Source organism: Cebus imitator, unplaced genomic scaffold, assembly GCF_001604975.1.
Source record: "Cebus imitator isolate Cc_AM_T3 unplaced genomic scaffold, Cebus_imitator-1.0 Scaffold119, whole genome shotgun sequence".
Taxonomy (NCBI): domain Eukaryota; kingdom Metazoa; phylum Chordata; class Mammalia; order Primates; family Cebidae; genus Cebus; species Cebus imitator.
The window spans coordinates 5,371,956-5,388,394 of record NW_016107434.1 but is presented as its reverse complement, the minus strand read 5'-3'; the positions used below and the strand labels follow the sequence as shown (position 1 = coordinate 5,388,394).

The 16,439-nt window shown below is 39.8% G+C and overlaps 2 protein-coding genes across 2 annotated transcripts; both read right to left on the bottom strand.

Moving 5' to 3' along the window:
• Positions 1-4,933: 4,933 nt before the first annotated feature.
• LOC108311921 (olfactory receptor 11H7) lies at positions 4,934-7,794 on the bottom strand. Its single transcript, XM_017539572.2, has 3 exons — positions 7,404-7,794; positions 6,246-7,074; positions 4,934-6,160 (listed from the first exon to the last, which is right to left on the bottom strand). Exons 1-3 carry the CDS (start codon positions 7,469-7,471, stop codon positions 6,113-6,115), a joined length of 945 nt encoding a protein of 314 aa, XP_017395061.1. The 5' UTR covers positions 7,472-7,794; the 3' UTR covers positions 4,934-6,112.
• A 4,319-nt stretch (positions 7,795-12,113) lies between these two features.
• LOC108311957 (olfactory receptor 11H6) lies at positions 12,114-13,255 on the bottom strand. The gene is given in 3 exon segments (XM_037742360.1): positions 12,114-12,470; positions 12,472-13,225; positions 13,228-13,255. Coding segments are annotated over 3 exon segments (987 nt in total). The 3' UTR covers positions 12,114-12,265.
• Between the last annotated feature and the right edge of the window lie 3,184 nt (positions 13,256-16,439).

Here is a 16,439-nt window from a genome sequence, read left to right as displayed (position 1 = left end):
CTAGCTCTTTCAATTCTGATGATAGGGTGTTGATTTTTTATCTTTCCTTGCTTCTCTGGTGGGCATTTATTGCTATAAATTTCCTTCTAAGCACTGCTTTAAATGTGTCCCAGAGATTCTGGGTCATTGTGTCTTCATTCTCATTGGTTTCAAAGAACATCTTTATTTCTGCCTTCTTTTCATTGTTTATCCAGCTGACATTCAGGAGCAGGTTGTTCAGTTTCCATGAAGTTATGCGGTTCTGAGTTAGTTTCTTAATTTTGAGTTCTAATTTATTTGCCCTGTGGTCTGAGAGACTGTTTATTATGATTTCCATTCTTTTGCATTTGCTGAGGAGTGATTTACTTCCAATTATGTGGCCAATTTTAGAGTAGGGGCAATGCGGTGCTGAGAAGAATGTATATTCTGTGGATTTGGGGTGGAGAGTCCTGTAGATGTCTATTAGGTCCACTTGGTCCAGATTTGAGTTCAAGCCCTGGATATCCTTTTTAATTTTTTGTCTTGTTGATCTGTCTAACATTGACAGTGGAGTGCTAAAGTCTCCCACTATTATTGTGTGGGAGTCTAAGTCTCTTTGTAGGTCATTAAGAACTTGCTTTATATATCTGAGTGCTCCTGTATTGGGTGCATATATATTTAGGATCATTAGCTCTTCTTGATGCATTGATCCTTTTACCATTATGTAATTCCCTTCTTGGTCTCTTTTGATCTTTGTTGGTTTAAAGTCAGTTTTATCAGAGACTGGGATTGCAACTCCTGCTTTTTTTGGCTCTCCATTTGCTTGACAAATCTTCCTTCATCCACTTATTTTGAGCGTATGTGTGTCTTTGCACATGAAATGGGTTTCCTGAATATAGCACACCGGTGGGTCTTGACTTTTTATCCAATTTGCCAGTCTGTGTCTTTTGATTGGGGAATTTAGCCCATTTACATTTAAGGTTAATATTGTTATGTGTGAATTTGATACTGCCATTTTGATGCTGGCTGGATGTTTTGCTGCATTTTCTTCATTGTGTCAATGGTCTTTACCATTTGGTATGTTTTTGGAGTGGCTGGTACTGGTTGTTCCTTTTCTTTTTTAGTGCTTCTTTCAGGAGCTCTTGGAAGGCAGGCCTAGTGTTGACAAAATCTCTCAGCAATTGCTTGTCTGTAAAGGATTTTATTTTTCCTTTGCTTGTGAAGCTTAGTTTGGCTGGATATGAAATTCTAGGTTGAAAGTTCTTTTCTTTAAGGATGTTAAATATTGGCCCCCACTGTCTTCTGGCTTGTAGGGCTTCTGCTGAGAGATCCACTGTGAGTCTGATGGGCTTCCCTTTGTGTGTAACCCAATCTTTCTCTCTTGCTTCCCTTAGCATTTTTTCCTTCGTTTCAACCCTGGTGAATCTGACGATTATGTACCTTGGGGTTGCTCTTCTTGAGGAATATCTTTGTGGTGTTATCTGTATTTCCCGGACTTGAATGTTGGCCTGCCTTGCTAGATTGGGGAAGTTCTCCTGGATAATATCCTGAAGAGTGTTTTCCAGCTTGGATTCATTCTCTCGCTCACATTCAGGTACATCTATCAAACATAGATTAGGTCTTTTCACACAATCCCGCATTTCTTGCAGGCTTTGTTCATTTCTTTTCACTCTTTTTCTCTATTCTTGCCTTCTCATTTTATTTCATTGAGTTGATATTCTGTCTCTGATATCCTTTCTTCTGCTTGGTCGATTTGGCTATTGAAACTTGTATATGCTTTGCTAAGTTCTCATGCTGTGTTTTTCAGCTCCATCAAGTCATTTATATTCTTCTCTAAGCTGTTTATTCTAGTTAGCATTCTCAGCTAACCCTTTCTCTAGTCCCTTAGTTTCTTTGCTTTGGGTTAGCATGTGTTCTTTCCAGCTCTGAAAAGTTTGTTATTACCCACCTTCTGAAGCCTGTTTCTTTCAGTTCATCAGATTCATTCTCCATCTATCTTTGATCCCTAGCTGGTGAGGAGTTGTGATCCCTTGGAGGAGGAGAGGCATTCTGGTTTTTGGTGTTTTCATCCTTTTTGTGCTGGTTTCCTCCTGTCTTAGTGGCTTTATCTACCTGTGATCTTTGTAGTTGGTGACTTTTGGATGGGGTCTCTGAGTGGACATCCTTTTTGTTGATGTTGAAGGTATTTCTTTCTGTTTCTTAGTTTTCCTTCTAACAGTCAGGCCCCTCTGCTGCAGGACTGCTAGAGGTCCACTCCAGACCCTGCTTGCCTGGGGATCACCCATGGGGGCTGCAGAACAGTAAGGGTTGCTGCTGGTTTTTTCTTCTGTTATATTCATCCCAGAAGGGTACCTGCCAGATGCTGGCCTGAGCTCTCTTTTATGAGGTGTCTCTTTAGGGGTATGAGGGTCGGGGAGGTGCTTGAGGAGATGGTCTGTCCCTTATAGGAGCTCAAGTGCTGTGCTGGGAGCTCCGTTGTTCTGTGCAGAGCTGCTGGGCAGGTACCTTTGCGTCTGCTGCAGAAGAACTCATAACCACCTCTTTTCTCAGATGCTCTGACCTAGGAAGGTCAGCTTTATTTATATGTGCCTGACATGCTGCTGCCTTTTTACAGAGATGCCCTGCCCCACACAGAGTAGTCTAGTCACAGTCTGCCAGCAGAGGTGTTGCTGAGCTGCCACAGACCCTGCCCAGTTGCTGTGTGAACTGCTTTGGTATTGGTGGACTGCCTCAGTAGTGGCAGATACCCATCCCCCTCACTGAGCTGGACCGTCCTGGGTCCAGCTGTCCTTGCTGCAAAACTCTCAATCCAGAGTTTTTCAGATTGCTTGTTTTGTGGGGGTGGTACCCACCTAGACAGATCACCTGGCTCCCTGTCTCAGCCCCCTCCCTTTGAGTTGAATGGGTGGCTCTGTCTTCCAGGCATTCCAGGCACCAGTTGAAATGGCCGGCTGCCCAGATTTGTGTGAGTTTCTGTGCACCAACCTGCTGCACCAGCTGTGCTGAAAACTCATGGCACTTTTTGGCCTGGGAATCTCCTGGCCTGTGCTCAGTGCAAACTTGTTTGGAAACATGGTGAGCACTCACCCTCTGCATTGTTCTTGCTGGGAACTGAACTCTGGAGCTGTTCCTATTCGGCTATCTTAGATCCTCCCCTGACACTGTTCTTATCTTCAAAAGTCTAATTGTCTAGGGGAAGAGACACCAACACATAACGGACCTCATAGTCTTTAGGTACAGTAATTGGAATATAAGCTTGTGTTTTCTATATATATCAAGAAGAGAAACACAGTATAGGTTGGGGATGTGAGAATGGCCTTAGGATGGAAGTCATGTCCAAGCTGAATATTAACAAAAGAATTGGTTTTAGACAGGTGATGCTATGTATTTGACATCTAATAAGTTGCAGCAGTAGGATGCTTTGAGTTATTGAGAGTAATACAAAATATTTGCTGCCCCTTTTCAACTAACAAGTTCAGCTGAACCACTGAAATATTAGGGCTGACTGAAGGCAAAACTGTGATTGGTAGTTCAACCTTATCTTTAGTACCATCCTAAGCAGATTTTCTAATTCCATTACCTTTTTTTTTTTTTTTTTGAGACTGTCCCACTCTGTCACCAGGCTGTAGTGCAGTGGCGTGACCTTGGCTCATGGCAACTTCTGCATCCCGGGTTAAAGTGATTCTGCCTCAGCCTTCTGAGTGCTGGGATTACAGGCATGCACCACCACGCCTGGCTACTTTTGTATTTTAGTAGAGGTGGGTGTTCACCATATTGGCCAGGCTGGTCTTGAAGTCCTGACCTTGTGATCTGCCTGCCTCAGCCTCCCAAAGTGCTGGGATTATAGGTGTGAGCTACCACCCCCGGCTAAGGATTCCCTCCCGCCCCTTTTTTTTTGGAGAAGGAGTCTCGCCTGTTGCGCAAGCTGGAGTACAGTGGTGTGATCTCTGCTCACTGCAACGTCTGACTCCCAGGTTCAAGTGATTCTCCTGCCTTAGATTCCCGAGTAGCTGGAATTACAGGCATATGCCTACAGGCCTGGCTAATTTTTGTATTTTTAGTAGAGACAGGGTTTCATCATATTGACCAGGCTGATCTTGAACTCCTGATCTCATGATCTGCCCACCTTGGCCTCCCAAAGTGCTAGGATTACAGGTGTGAGCCAACACCCATCGCTCATTTCCCCATTTTTTTTAGGCTCTTCTACTTACCCTGAAGCATAGTGTTTTCCACTTGTCCAAGGGGGCTTTCCAGGAGAGTCCCTTGGTCTTTCAGGTAGGAGCTTTCTTCCTCTTTTAGGCTACAGCAACATTTAAACATTTGTAGCTACAACTATTTTATTGAATGATTTGCATTTGGTAGGATATAAATATAAAGGAGCTTGATTTTTCCCCACCATGCCTATTGTAAACACTTTCTGATATGTAATTTATTCCACCTATGGATACTATCTTGGGCTGGTACCTTTTATAACCATTTTTATTTTTAATATGTGACCTCCTTATCCAGGCCATTAGGAATTCTAGTACATTTGTTTCTCAGTAGACATGAGGGATTGGTTCCAGGACCTCCTGTGGATACCATAATCCACAAGCTCAAGTTCCTTATGTAGAATGGTGTAGTATTTTCATATCACCCACACTTTATTGCACATCCGTCATTATACTTTATTTTTTATTTTTTTAGAGACAGGGTCTGTTGCTAGGGCTGGGGCGCAGTGGCACAATCATAGCTCACTGTAACCTCCTCCCACATACTTTAAATCATCCCTAGGTTATGTATATACAAATGCAATGTAAATAGCTGTTATACTGTATTATTTAGGGAATGGTGACAAGAAAAAAAATCTATACATGTTCAGTAAAGATACATTTTTTCCCCCCAAATATTTTCAATCTGAGGTTGGTTGAATCCATGGATATGGGACCCATAGATAACTGAAGGCTGACTGTATAGTCTAAAACTAAAATTTTAATTTTTTTATCCAAATTAAAACTCATTCCTCCAAACTGGATCTGATTTAGGCTTGATCTGCTTGTTTCCCTCTGACCTTTCATTTCTCTTTTCCTCCATTAGTCTGCTGACTCTGGTTATTCTAGGTTTGGGGTGGGAAAGAAGTAAAGGCAGAAAGTCTTTTTCTTGACTTAGATATTGTTACCTTATAGGCTTAACAGTAGTCTAAATGTCTTTTTCATGACATATTTTCTTTTTTTGAGGTGGGCTCTCCAAACTGTAGATTTTCTGATGTGGGCAATGCTTCACTGGCTGACTCCATATGACTTCTTTTAACCCTGGATTTGGGTAACCTACTCTGTATAGACTTACTTTTGAAATGGCCTTACTTTTCCAAGTAGCACTTTTGGGTAGGATTCCTTTTAAGACAGCACAAGAAGGTTACTTCTCATAGGGTCTAACTAGGTCAAATGTGGGTATTCTATATTTGTTCTGTTATGGGTGGGAGTTTAGTTTGCTGCTGCTATAGCCCATCTCCTTTTACTCTTTCTCAGAGTCGTCTCTTTCACAGTCTTTACATTTTTTTCCAGGTACAAATCAAGGACAGTCAAGGTGTCCTTCAAATGTCAGGGGACAGGGTCAAGCCCTCTAAGTGGTTCTTTTGATGTGACCCTCACTTCACTTAGCAGGACTGTGTACTAACAACTCTGTAAATCTAACTTCCAGCCTCCCCTTGTACACTGTTGATGAGGATGATGAATTAAGGATTGTGAAACTGAATTTACAATCTCTAAAGTGTGCCTTAGTGTACACAGTGATGTGTCACCAAACATGCAGGACAACAGGCATATTGTATCTTTTTTAAAGAAGTGATAGATAACTATGTTCACAAACAATCGATTTGATTCATATGTTTTAGCAAAATTGTTTGGCTAGAGACTGCACACCAAAGTAAAAACCTTTCTGGAAATAGATACTAAGATTTTTAAGTGTTATTTTTACTGTATGTTGGGGCCAACTTGCTCCCATGGAACACATTTCTGAAACTAGAAGCCATCAAAATATGATTAGATACATGAGGAGTTTTGCTTGTACAAAAGGACTGTGATGACTATGAATAAAAGTCAGTTTGTGTTAAAAGACGAGGATTATTCTTCCAATTGCCTAGAGAGTTACTGAGTTATTTTAAAAAAAAACCTATTCATGAGCTCTGGATAATTCTCATTGCACAGAAGACATGCTTCACTGGCTGACTCCATATGACTTCTTTTAACCCTGGATTTGGGTAACCTACTCTGTATAGACTTACTTTTTTTTTTTTTTTCTTTTTTTACATATTTCACGTCCATGTTGCGAAGGCTGTAGATGAGAGGGTTTAAGACAGGTGTTACCACAGAATATATCAGTGTGATAACCTTATGCATAGCAACTGAGTTGCCAGATGTGGGACTCACATACATCACCATTATGGTTCCATAGAACAGAGACACCACAACCAAGTGCGATCCACAGGTAGAGAAGGCCTTTTGCCATCCAGCTGAAGAAGGAATCTGAAGCACAGTTCTGAGTACTAAGGCATAGGACCCAAGGATGTACACCATGGTGAGGATGATGAAAAGAGAGCTCACAGAATGGAACACATGCTCTATGATGTAAGTAGGGGCACAGGACAATGCCATCAGTGGGTCCACATCACACAGAAAATGATCAATGATGTTGGGACCGCAGAAAGGTAGTTGAGAAATGAGGAAAATGGAAATTGAATGTCCAAGGAAACCAATGAGCCAACAAAGAGATACCAAAATGGCACAGAGCTGACCAGTCATGATGGAGGGATAGTGAAGAGGGTGGCAGATGGCCAGGTACTGATCATAAGCCATGACACAGAGGAAGAAGCATTCAGTTGTGCCCAGGCAAAAGAAGAAGTAGAACTGAGTGAAGCATCCAGAGAAGGATATGGTCTTGGTTTTGGAAAAAAAATTTAGCAGCATGTTGGGGACTGTGCAGGTCACATACCAGATCTCTAGGAAGGAGAAGTTGGCCAGGAGTATGTACATAGGTGTATGGAGCCGGTGATCCCACCTCACTGCACAGATGATGGCCATATTCCCAGTCGGAGTCAAGATGTAGACCAACAAAATCATTGAGAAAAAGATGATCTGGGCCGGGCGCGGTGGCTCATGCCTGTAATCCCAGCACTTTGGGAGGCCGAGGCAGGTGGATCATGAGGTCAAGAGATCGAGACCATCCTGGTCAACATGGCGAAACCCCGTCTCTACTAAAAATACAAAAATTCAGCTGGGCATGGTGGCGTGTGCCTGTAATCCCAGCTACTCAGGAGACTGAGGCAGGAGAATTGCCTGAACCCAGGAGGCGGAGGTTGCGGTGAGCCGAGCCTGGGTAACAAGAGCGAAACTCCGTCTCAAGAAAAATAAAAAAAAATAAAATAAAATAAAATAAAATAAAATATAAAAAAGAAAAAGATGATCTGAATTTTCCAGGGACCAGGAAAGCCCAACAAGACAAGCTGTGCCACAGTAGATATCTGTGAGTTATTCATGGTTCCCCCAGACTGTGGAGAGAACACAGATAGGCAATGACAATTTACTTTGCTGATAAGGCATCTTGAAGCTTTTTTGGGGGGATAAGGAGTTTGACTCTTTCAGGTGAATATATTAGATATTCTAAAAAAAATTCCTAAGCAAATCCTGATTTATCTTTCTCGAATAAGTCCTTTGGCTCTGATTCTTGTAAACTCCAGGCTGTTTGAATTTTCTGTGGCAATGGACAAAAATAAACATTTCATCTTCTTTTGATATAAAAAAAAGTCTTGAAATAGAGGCAAAAATGGTTTGTTTTATATCTAATTTGTTTTTCAGTAAAAGATATTCATATATAGCAATTACTTAGTGCTCTTCACTTCAAAATATGAAGACACATGCCATCGTTTTAAATATATTCAAATCTGAGACTTTTGACAGCTTTGAGTGGTTTGTGATTTGACATTATTTCATATAATTTCTTTCTGGAGCTATTTTTAGTTTAGGAGTATTTATTTTCTTCCAACTTTTCTTTTTAGTGATACCAAGAGAAAATCAACCAGGATATTTAGATGATAAAATTCTTTATATATTTTGCGTTTTCCTAGTTAGAGACATTTATATTGTACTATGGCTTATTTACAATTTGGTATTTAATCATTTACTTTTAGCAATAAAATGTCAAAATTATTCATTTCCTGGTGATTAATTTTACATTATAATTTATCATGCTCCATATGCATTTAAAAATAAATATTTCATTAAAGATAACATATAAGATATTTTAGAGAATAAAACTGCAGTTACTGAGATATTTTCTTCTAAAGTTCCTCTTATTTTTCTAGAATTTTCTCAAAAATTCACTATTTAGAAGATCTTTCTTTAGTATATGTAAAAAAAAATAGCCTCCAAATATTCAAAAAAAGATATAAGAGAATCAAAGGTGTTATTTCAAAAATAATTATTTGCTCATTTTCCAAAATTTGGTTTGTTTTCTTTAGAACACCACCACCAAATAAGACATATTTTCAAGAATCAAATAGAACTCCAAGGAAAGAGTAAATGATAGCTTAAACATAGGGCACTCTTCAGAAAAATTTTAACAAGATATCTTTAACTTTTTTGATTGATAAGAAGATAATTTGCCTTAGATTTGTTTCAAAAGTCGCACATATATAGTATTTGATAGAAGTGATATATGCATTTTATATGTAAATATATATATCCACACAATATATGTGTGTATATATGCATATATATAGTATTATTTATAGTACTCACTGAACATAATCAAATAGAAAAAAACCCCCCTATTCAGTGAGGTTATATTAAATAAGAAACACATTTATTTTTTTTTTTTTAGACGGAGTTTCACTGTTGTTACCCAGGCTGGAGTGCAATGGCGCGATCTCGGCTCACCGCAACCTCCGCGTCCTGGCTTCAGGCAATTCTCCTGCCTCAGCCTCCTGAGTAGCTGGGATTACAGGCATGCGCCACCATGCCCAGCTGCTTTTTTGTATTTTTTAGTAGAGACGGGGTTTCACCATGTTGACCAGGATGGTCTCGATCTCTTGACCTCGTGATCCACCCGCCTCGGCCTCCCAAAGTACTGGGATTACAGGCGTGAGCCACCGCGCCTGGCTGGATATGAAATTCTGGGTTGAAAATTCTTTAAGAATATTGAATATTGGCTCCCACTCTTCTGGCTTGTAGGGTTTCTGCTGAGGGATCCACTGTGAGTCTGNTAGAGACGGGGTTTCACCATGTTGACCAGGATGGTCTCGATCTCTTGACCTCGTGATCCACCCGCCTCGGCCTCCCAAAGTGCTGGGATTACAGGCGTGAGCCACCGCGCCCGGCCAAGAAACACATTTATGATCATACAGCTGTTGCAGACCCCACAAGTTAGTAATGCACAAGGTGAACTATGAATCTACTATGTTAGAAGGAAACATAAACCTTTTCATAGAGCTGGTTTTGCAGAAGGTTGTAGTCTGGTGGACAAGAAGCCAAAAAGAAAGAAACTTCAAGATGGGGATCAGTGATTTTTAATTTTTAAACTAGGATGATTATGAAGAACTAAGCTAAACCTACATTGAGGGTCATTTTTGTACGACATCATGAAAGAATGGTTCCCCTCTATGGGTCCTCTCTGTATTCTCCTCCTTTCCAAGCAAGAAACCCCTCTCCTCAACAAGATGAGAAAGCAGTGATGCAGAGAACAGTCACTTGTCCTTGCAACAGAGAAGAAACAACATGATTTTGAACTCAGATTCACAGACTTTGACCCAAAATCAAAATGCACAAGTCTGAGCTGCTTCTTTAAGCTTAGACTACTTTCATTGACATTGAAAACAACAAACAAAAACCTTGTAGAAAAATTATCAGCCATAGGGAAAGCATGGTAAATAAATTTCACAGATAATTTCCAACATACTTGTAAGAAACAATTTCTAATATATTCATTACTAAACCTATGTGAGATCTTAGTCCTCCAAAGCATTGATTTGATTTTTATCCTTTCTTCTTTTTAAATATCACTTCTGAAGGTGCAGAGCAAGTAACAGAATGGACAGAGAGAGGAAAACTGAGAGAGAAGATTAAAAAAAATTCAGTTTTCTTTAGGTTTTAGTCCCAGTGGATAAAACTAGTTCCATACTATTAAGCTCAAAATCTCTACAAAAGTCATAGCATTCCTGGTGCCTCAGGCACTTCCTGAGAAGGGAAGAGCTGTGGATGACTAGTGCATTTGTTTTGGAAAGCGTGAATTGCATGGTGATCTAAACACTCTGAGGGATTTTTTTTTTTCCTTTTTTTTCTTTTGGTTTTTGAGCGGAAAGACAAAGCAATATTCTTTGATACTCAATCTCTGGAGCATGTGGAATGAACAAATGTATAGGCAAGTAGTCCATCTGTGGTGTATAACAGCAGCAACGCCCAACAAAGAAGACCTCTTCTACATATCAGCATACTAGGAGGCTTTCCTAGATCATCTTGTAGAGAGCCTGCAGGGGGGCCACAAGGACTCTCTCCTTCATTGGCTATCATATGGAAGTCCTGGGTGAGAGCTTTATCAGTGGCTTATTTCATTTTTCTTGTACCCTAAGATTCTAGTGGTTTGTTTCTCATTGAGGGTGTCGAAACTATGTGTTGGTCTTAATTTATGCCTCATTTGAGCCACTGTGGAGAATTCTCAGGTGTCCCTTCATGTTCCAGTGATTCTGTAACTTTCTGTGCTGTCTCTAGGGACCTTTATACATTTGCCTGGGGGTTTAATTGATATTTTTGTTAACATTTCCTACAGGGATTATTAAAAATAATGTGTTATATTTACTCTGAGGAAACACCATGGTCTTCTTAAGTTTGTGCTCAAACAGCATGTGGTTTTATGCTATGGAATAGGTAAAGCCCTAGATTAAATGTGTTCCTGTGGTGCCAATTTGACATGGAAACTGCTGGGTACAAATAAAAATATGTTTAGGGCATTGTTCCATATTATAAGTGATACTGGGGTTGTCACAGCTAATTTAGAGAGGAAGTGCTATGAGTAAAGATACCCATTTGAGACTAAATATGCCTGAGGACTGATCATCGTGAAGTGCAAGACTTGTACCGTGTATCACTAGAGAAAAAACCGAATGGGCCAGTCTATTGAGTGAAGGCTTTGAATGGCAGAGTTTGGTTTTCCTCTCTAAGGGATAGAGGTATGAAGCATAGAGGTTTAAAGCATATTCTGTTCTTGGTGTGAAAGACAATCTCAAACAATGAAAGACGTCTTTACTAGGTTTTTTCTGGTGGCCTGTTGACACACAAATATTCTTTAAGAATGTTTATTTTCTGGCCGGGCATGGTGGCTCATGCCTGTAATCCCAGCACTATGTGAGGCCAAGGCTGGTGTATCACTGAGGTCAGGAGTTTGAGATCGGCTTGGCCAACATGGTGAAACCCTGTCTGTACTAAAAATACAAAAATGACCCAGTCTCTACTAAAAATACAAAAATAAGCAGATGTGGTGGTGAGTACCTATAATTCCAGCTACTTGGGAGGCTGAGGCAAGAGGATTACTTGAACCTGGGAGGTGGAGTTTGCAGTGAGCTGAGACTGTGCCATTGCACTCCAGCCTGGGCAACAAGAGTGAAACTCCATTTCAGAAAAAAAACATTTTTCTGAATTGAAAAGATTTCACTTTTTTTTTTTTTGAGATGCAGTCTTGCTCTATCATGCAGGCTATGGTGCAGTGGCATGGTATCAGCTCACTGCAACCTTCGCCTCCCACGTTTGAGAAATTCTCATGCCTCAGCCTTTTCAGTAGCTAGGATTATAGGTGTGCACCATCAGTCCTGGCTTAGTTTTGTATTTTTAGTAGAGACAGGGTTTTATCATGTTGCCCAGGCTGGTCTTGAACTCCTGATCTTAGGTGATCCTTCAGTCTTGGCCTCCCAAAGTGCTAGGATTATAGGCATGAGCCACTGTGCCTAGCCAGATCTCATGTTTTTGAAAGGCTTGGGTACATATGCAACTGATTTCTTCTGTCAGCTAAGATTAAAACTAGCAAAGATACATCACAGAAAAATAATATATGTATATATGCACCCACCCACCACATAACTACTCAGTGAGGCCACATATGTTTAAAATGTTTTATTGAGCATTGGCATTTATAATTCATGAGCTGAACTTGAACTGCTAAGAAACTGTGAAAGATAAGTCTGTCTACCTGAGGGTGGGCCAGAACATACTACTAAAGCTACTCTCTACAGTTATAAAAAGTTAAAATCAGAGGCGACCAATTTGGCGCCTTTTTCAAAGATATCTCAGTTTTGGATAACAGTTAACTGCAGGACTCTCTTCAGAGCATCTTTCATGTCTTTGTTCCGGAGACTGTAGATAAGGGGGTTTAAGAGTGGAATCATTGCTGAGTATACCAGAGTGATGATCTTCTGCATTCCTGCTGAATTCCCTGATGTTGGGCTCACATACATCACCATAAGTGTTCCATAGAATAGAGACACCACCATTGGGGGGACCACATGTGGGGAAAGCTTTAGTTCGACCAGCAGCAGAGGGAATACGAAGCACAGCTCTGATGACCAGAGTGTAAAACCCCATGATGGAGAGGAAGGACCCAAAGATAATCATCGAGTTGAAGGTGTAACAGATAAGCTCGGTGGAAGGAGCAGAGATGCAGGCCAGTGCAAACAATGGGCCTGGGTCACACACAAAACAGTCAATGATGTTCGGCCCACAGAAGAGAAGTTGGGAGATCAGAACAATGGGGATTGGATAGCAGAGAAATCCGCCTACCCAGCATACACAGACCAGAATCACACAGAACTTCCCAGTCATGATGGAGGGGTAGTGTAATGGGCAACAGATGGCCAGGTACCGATCATAAGCCATAAGTGATAAGAAGAAACACTCTGTTGTACCCAATGAAAAAAAGAAATAGAATTGCAGGAGGCAGCCAGAGAAGGAGATGGTTTTAGTCTCAGAGAGGATATTGACTAGCATGTTTGGGACAGTGGAGGAAATGTACCAGATCTCTAGAAAGGCAAAGTTTCCCAAGAGGATGTACATGGGTGTGTGGAGCCGCCTGTCCCATTTCACTGCACAGACAATTGCTCCATTCCCTAGCAGTGTCAGGAGATAAAGAACAAGGATGAATGAGAAGAAGCAGCTTTGCATCTCCCTTTGACCATGGAAACCCAGGAGGACAAACTCAGTCATGAAATGCGTTGTTCTGTTCTGGGGTCCCAAAGCTGTTAGAAAACATAAGTAATCAAAGAATGAATAATAAGGAACATTTGAAGATTTTGCTAACTCATGCTGGCTGATGTACTAAACATTTTTATATACATTATCTAATTTGATCTTCCTAATGACCCTTTTTGCTGCAAGGAGGTATTCTTTACCCTTCTCTTTCACAGACAGGGTGACTGAAGTTCAAATAGATTTGAAGGGTTCACTTAAACATATGTACAAAGCCAGAATCGCCTAGATACATTGGCCTCTTTGGAGACTGGCTTGGAACAAATCACATTTCATTTCAAATGTTTCTATAGCCCTGAGTCTCAGTAATATTTCATGTTTAATGGTAAAATAACTGCCCCTTAGATTCTCTACATATAAATATAAACTTTGGACACATCCTTTTACTTTAAAGCAAAATTGAATATAAATCTGCAGCAAAAATAGCTGCTATATTAAATTGCCTTCTTAGAGCTTCATATGTAGAAGTCCAATAAAAAGCAGACAGGAATAAAACTTGGGGGAGTCTTCAGCTCCCTTCCTTTTGGTACTCTCAAGGAGGAGCTGCAGAACCCTTAGGAATCTATAAAATGGTGTGAAAGCTACATATGTAGTTCCTTCTAGATCACGTTCTCCCTGGTGGCATCTGGATTTGATGAATAATCCAGCCGCCTTTTCTTCTGAGGAGCTCTAGTTCTCTCAAAGCCCTTCTTTATGGTGAGCAAGCTTTGTCTCCTTGATTACTTTTATCCCCTGATCCTGGTACACCCCAAGTCAACAGGTAAACTTCAGCTTGGTTGAAGCTACACAAAATAAGTCTAATTCCTTTTCCATGATGGTGATAGTGAGGTCTTAAATAACTGAAGGCAGCTGTTATATCTCTCACCCATGACTTCTCTTGCAGGCCACCGTTTTCCCTGCTTGTCAGCCTTCTTCTCCACCGAATTGCACTATTCTACATCGTGGCTCAGCTCTTGAGGCACTTTGCTGTTGGGTAAGTCAATTTCTCTAGTAATAAAACCATGTGCCTTCATTTTTGCTAGAAATTAAGCCCTAAACTTTATAATTTGTCCCTTCATTATCTTGCTTTTACCGAAATTAAATAATGAATAAAAGGGTCACCTCAGGATGTGCAGAGACCAGAAAGATCTTTCTGATATTGGGTATATCAGAAGTTGAGACAAGACTAATAACTTAGATATTTTGCTAACAACCTTCTAGAAACTATTGGTCCAGTAGGCTTATTACTATGTCCAAAAATATCCTTATTAAAGTTCAGAATATTTGGTTGGGTAAGCCACTATCAGTATTTTAAATTTAGCAATATAATGACTTTAAAGTAGGATAATTTACTGTATTGTTAGTATCACTGTTAACTTACTCACAAAATTCCATCTGTACATCATTTATACGATCCACAGAGAACAAGGGGCCTGCCTTTTAGTACTTGATCAAACCTGGAGCAAACCCAAAAGCATAAATGTTTTATTGCTGAGGTAACTTTGGATATTCATGTTAACAATATTTTAAGAGTAATTCAACAATTTATCTAATAAACATGATTTTTAAGAAAACATAAATTTTGTCCAAGCAGTTCAGTTTAATGAATGAATAATCATGATCACATGCATCTAAATTTTTAGAACAGCTGTAATTTCAAATATACTTTTTATAACTGTTTATATTTGCCAGACTTCATGCTAGATCATTCTTGGAAAATATAATTACTGGGCTTGCAATTAAAAAAAAGAAGTTGGATGCTAAATTTCAATTATAGCATTTCATATATTTATTTGTTTATTCAAGAATTTAACTCATTTATTCATCATTTATTATATTGCTAGCAGTGTGTTGAGTTCTGGGGGTATAATGGTGAATGTACAAAATAAATTTCCTACCCTTTTGGAACTTAGTTTTTATAAAATCAATCAAGACTGCAGCCTACATCCGCACAGTTACGTGCGTGGAGCGAGGGTTCCTTGAGCTGTGTGTTTTGCAGCATGTCCAACTGCATGCTGTGGGTCTGAAGAAACATATTTATTCCATTTAGGAATAACTTGAATAAATCTATGTAGTACAGGGGACATAATAACAAATTTTATTTGGCATAAATTAGATATTCAGGGCTTTTCAAGGCAGTAGACAGAGAATAAGACATGAATTAATTTATCCTATTCACAGGCCAGGAAATTGTTGGTACTGAGAAGAGAAATATAATTCCAACTGATGACAATTGATCTGGAACCAGACCTCATAAGACTTGATTCCCACCGCATAAGTTCTGAAACAGAGTCTCGCTCTATCTCCCAGGCTGGAGTGCAGTGGTATGACCTTGGCTCACTGCAACCTCCACCTCCCAGGTTCAAGCTATTCTCATATCTCAGCTTCCTTAGTAGCTGGGATTTTAGGCACCTGCCACCATGGCTGGCTAATTTTTGCATTTTTAGTAGAAACGGGGTTTCACCATGTTGGCCAGCTGGTCTTGAACTCCTGACCTTATGAGATCTGCCCACCTTGGCCTTCCAAAGCGTTGGGATTACAGGCATGAACCACTGTGCCTGGCCCCCACCTGCTCATTATTTGACTTCATAACGTTCAAGACCTTGGTGGCATTATTTCAGATGAAGTGAAATTATAGTTATCTGTGGAATACAGGGTCAGAGAAAGATGGATAAATAAACTTCACAGATAATTAAAAAATCTCACTGCATTCATTTCTATTGCCTCTACCAAATTATATCTATTAGTAGCTCAAATAGTAAGCTTAAATTCACCTCTTTGGTCTTTCTGTTCACATCAAGTGAGAGTACAAATGGGCAACTGGAGAGAAGAGGGGGAACAAAGCGCTTGGGCAATACATTCTATGTGACTGACAAGGAAGCCACATCCTCCTCCACAGCCCCATCCGCTTGCTGGGAATTCTAAAAGAGCACTTTTGGAATTACAAGTGTGAGCGCTCTTCTTCTCTTAAGTATTTGTGTTTTAAATGATTATTGCTATAATATCTGTTTGGTTTAATTTGCATTTCTTTTAAAACTTGCTTTTATTCTTAGCTTATATCCTTTTCATTTTTTGAGACAGTTTGACATTTTCTTATTTGTAACATCTTTTTATATATGGTTTTTTTTCCTTTGGTCGTATGATACAGGTATTTTTTAATTTAGTTTTTAGCTTTACTTATGGGGCTTTTTAAAAATATCTGTATTCTGTTGATTTTTTTTTTTTTTTCTGAGATAGAGT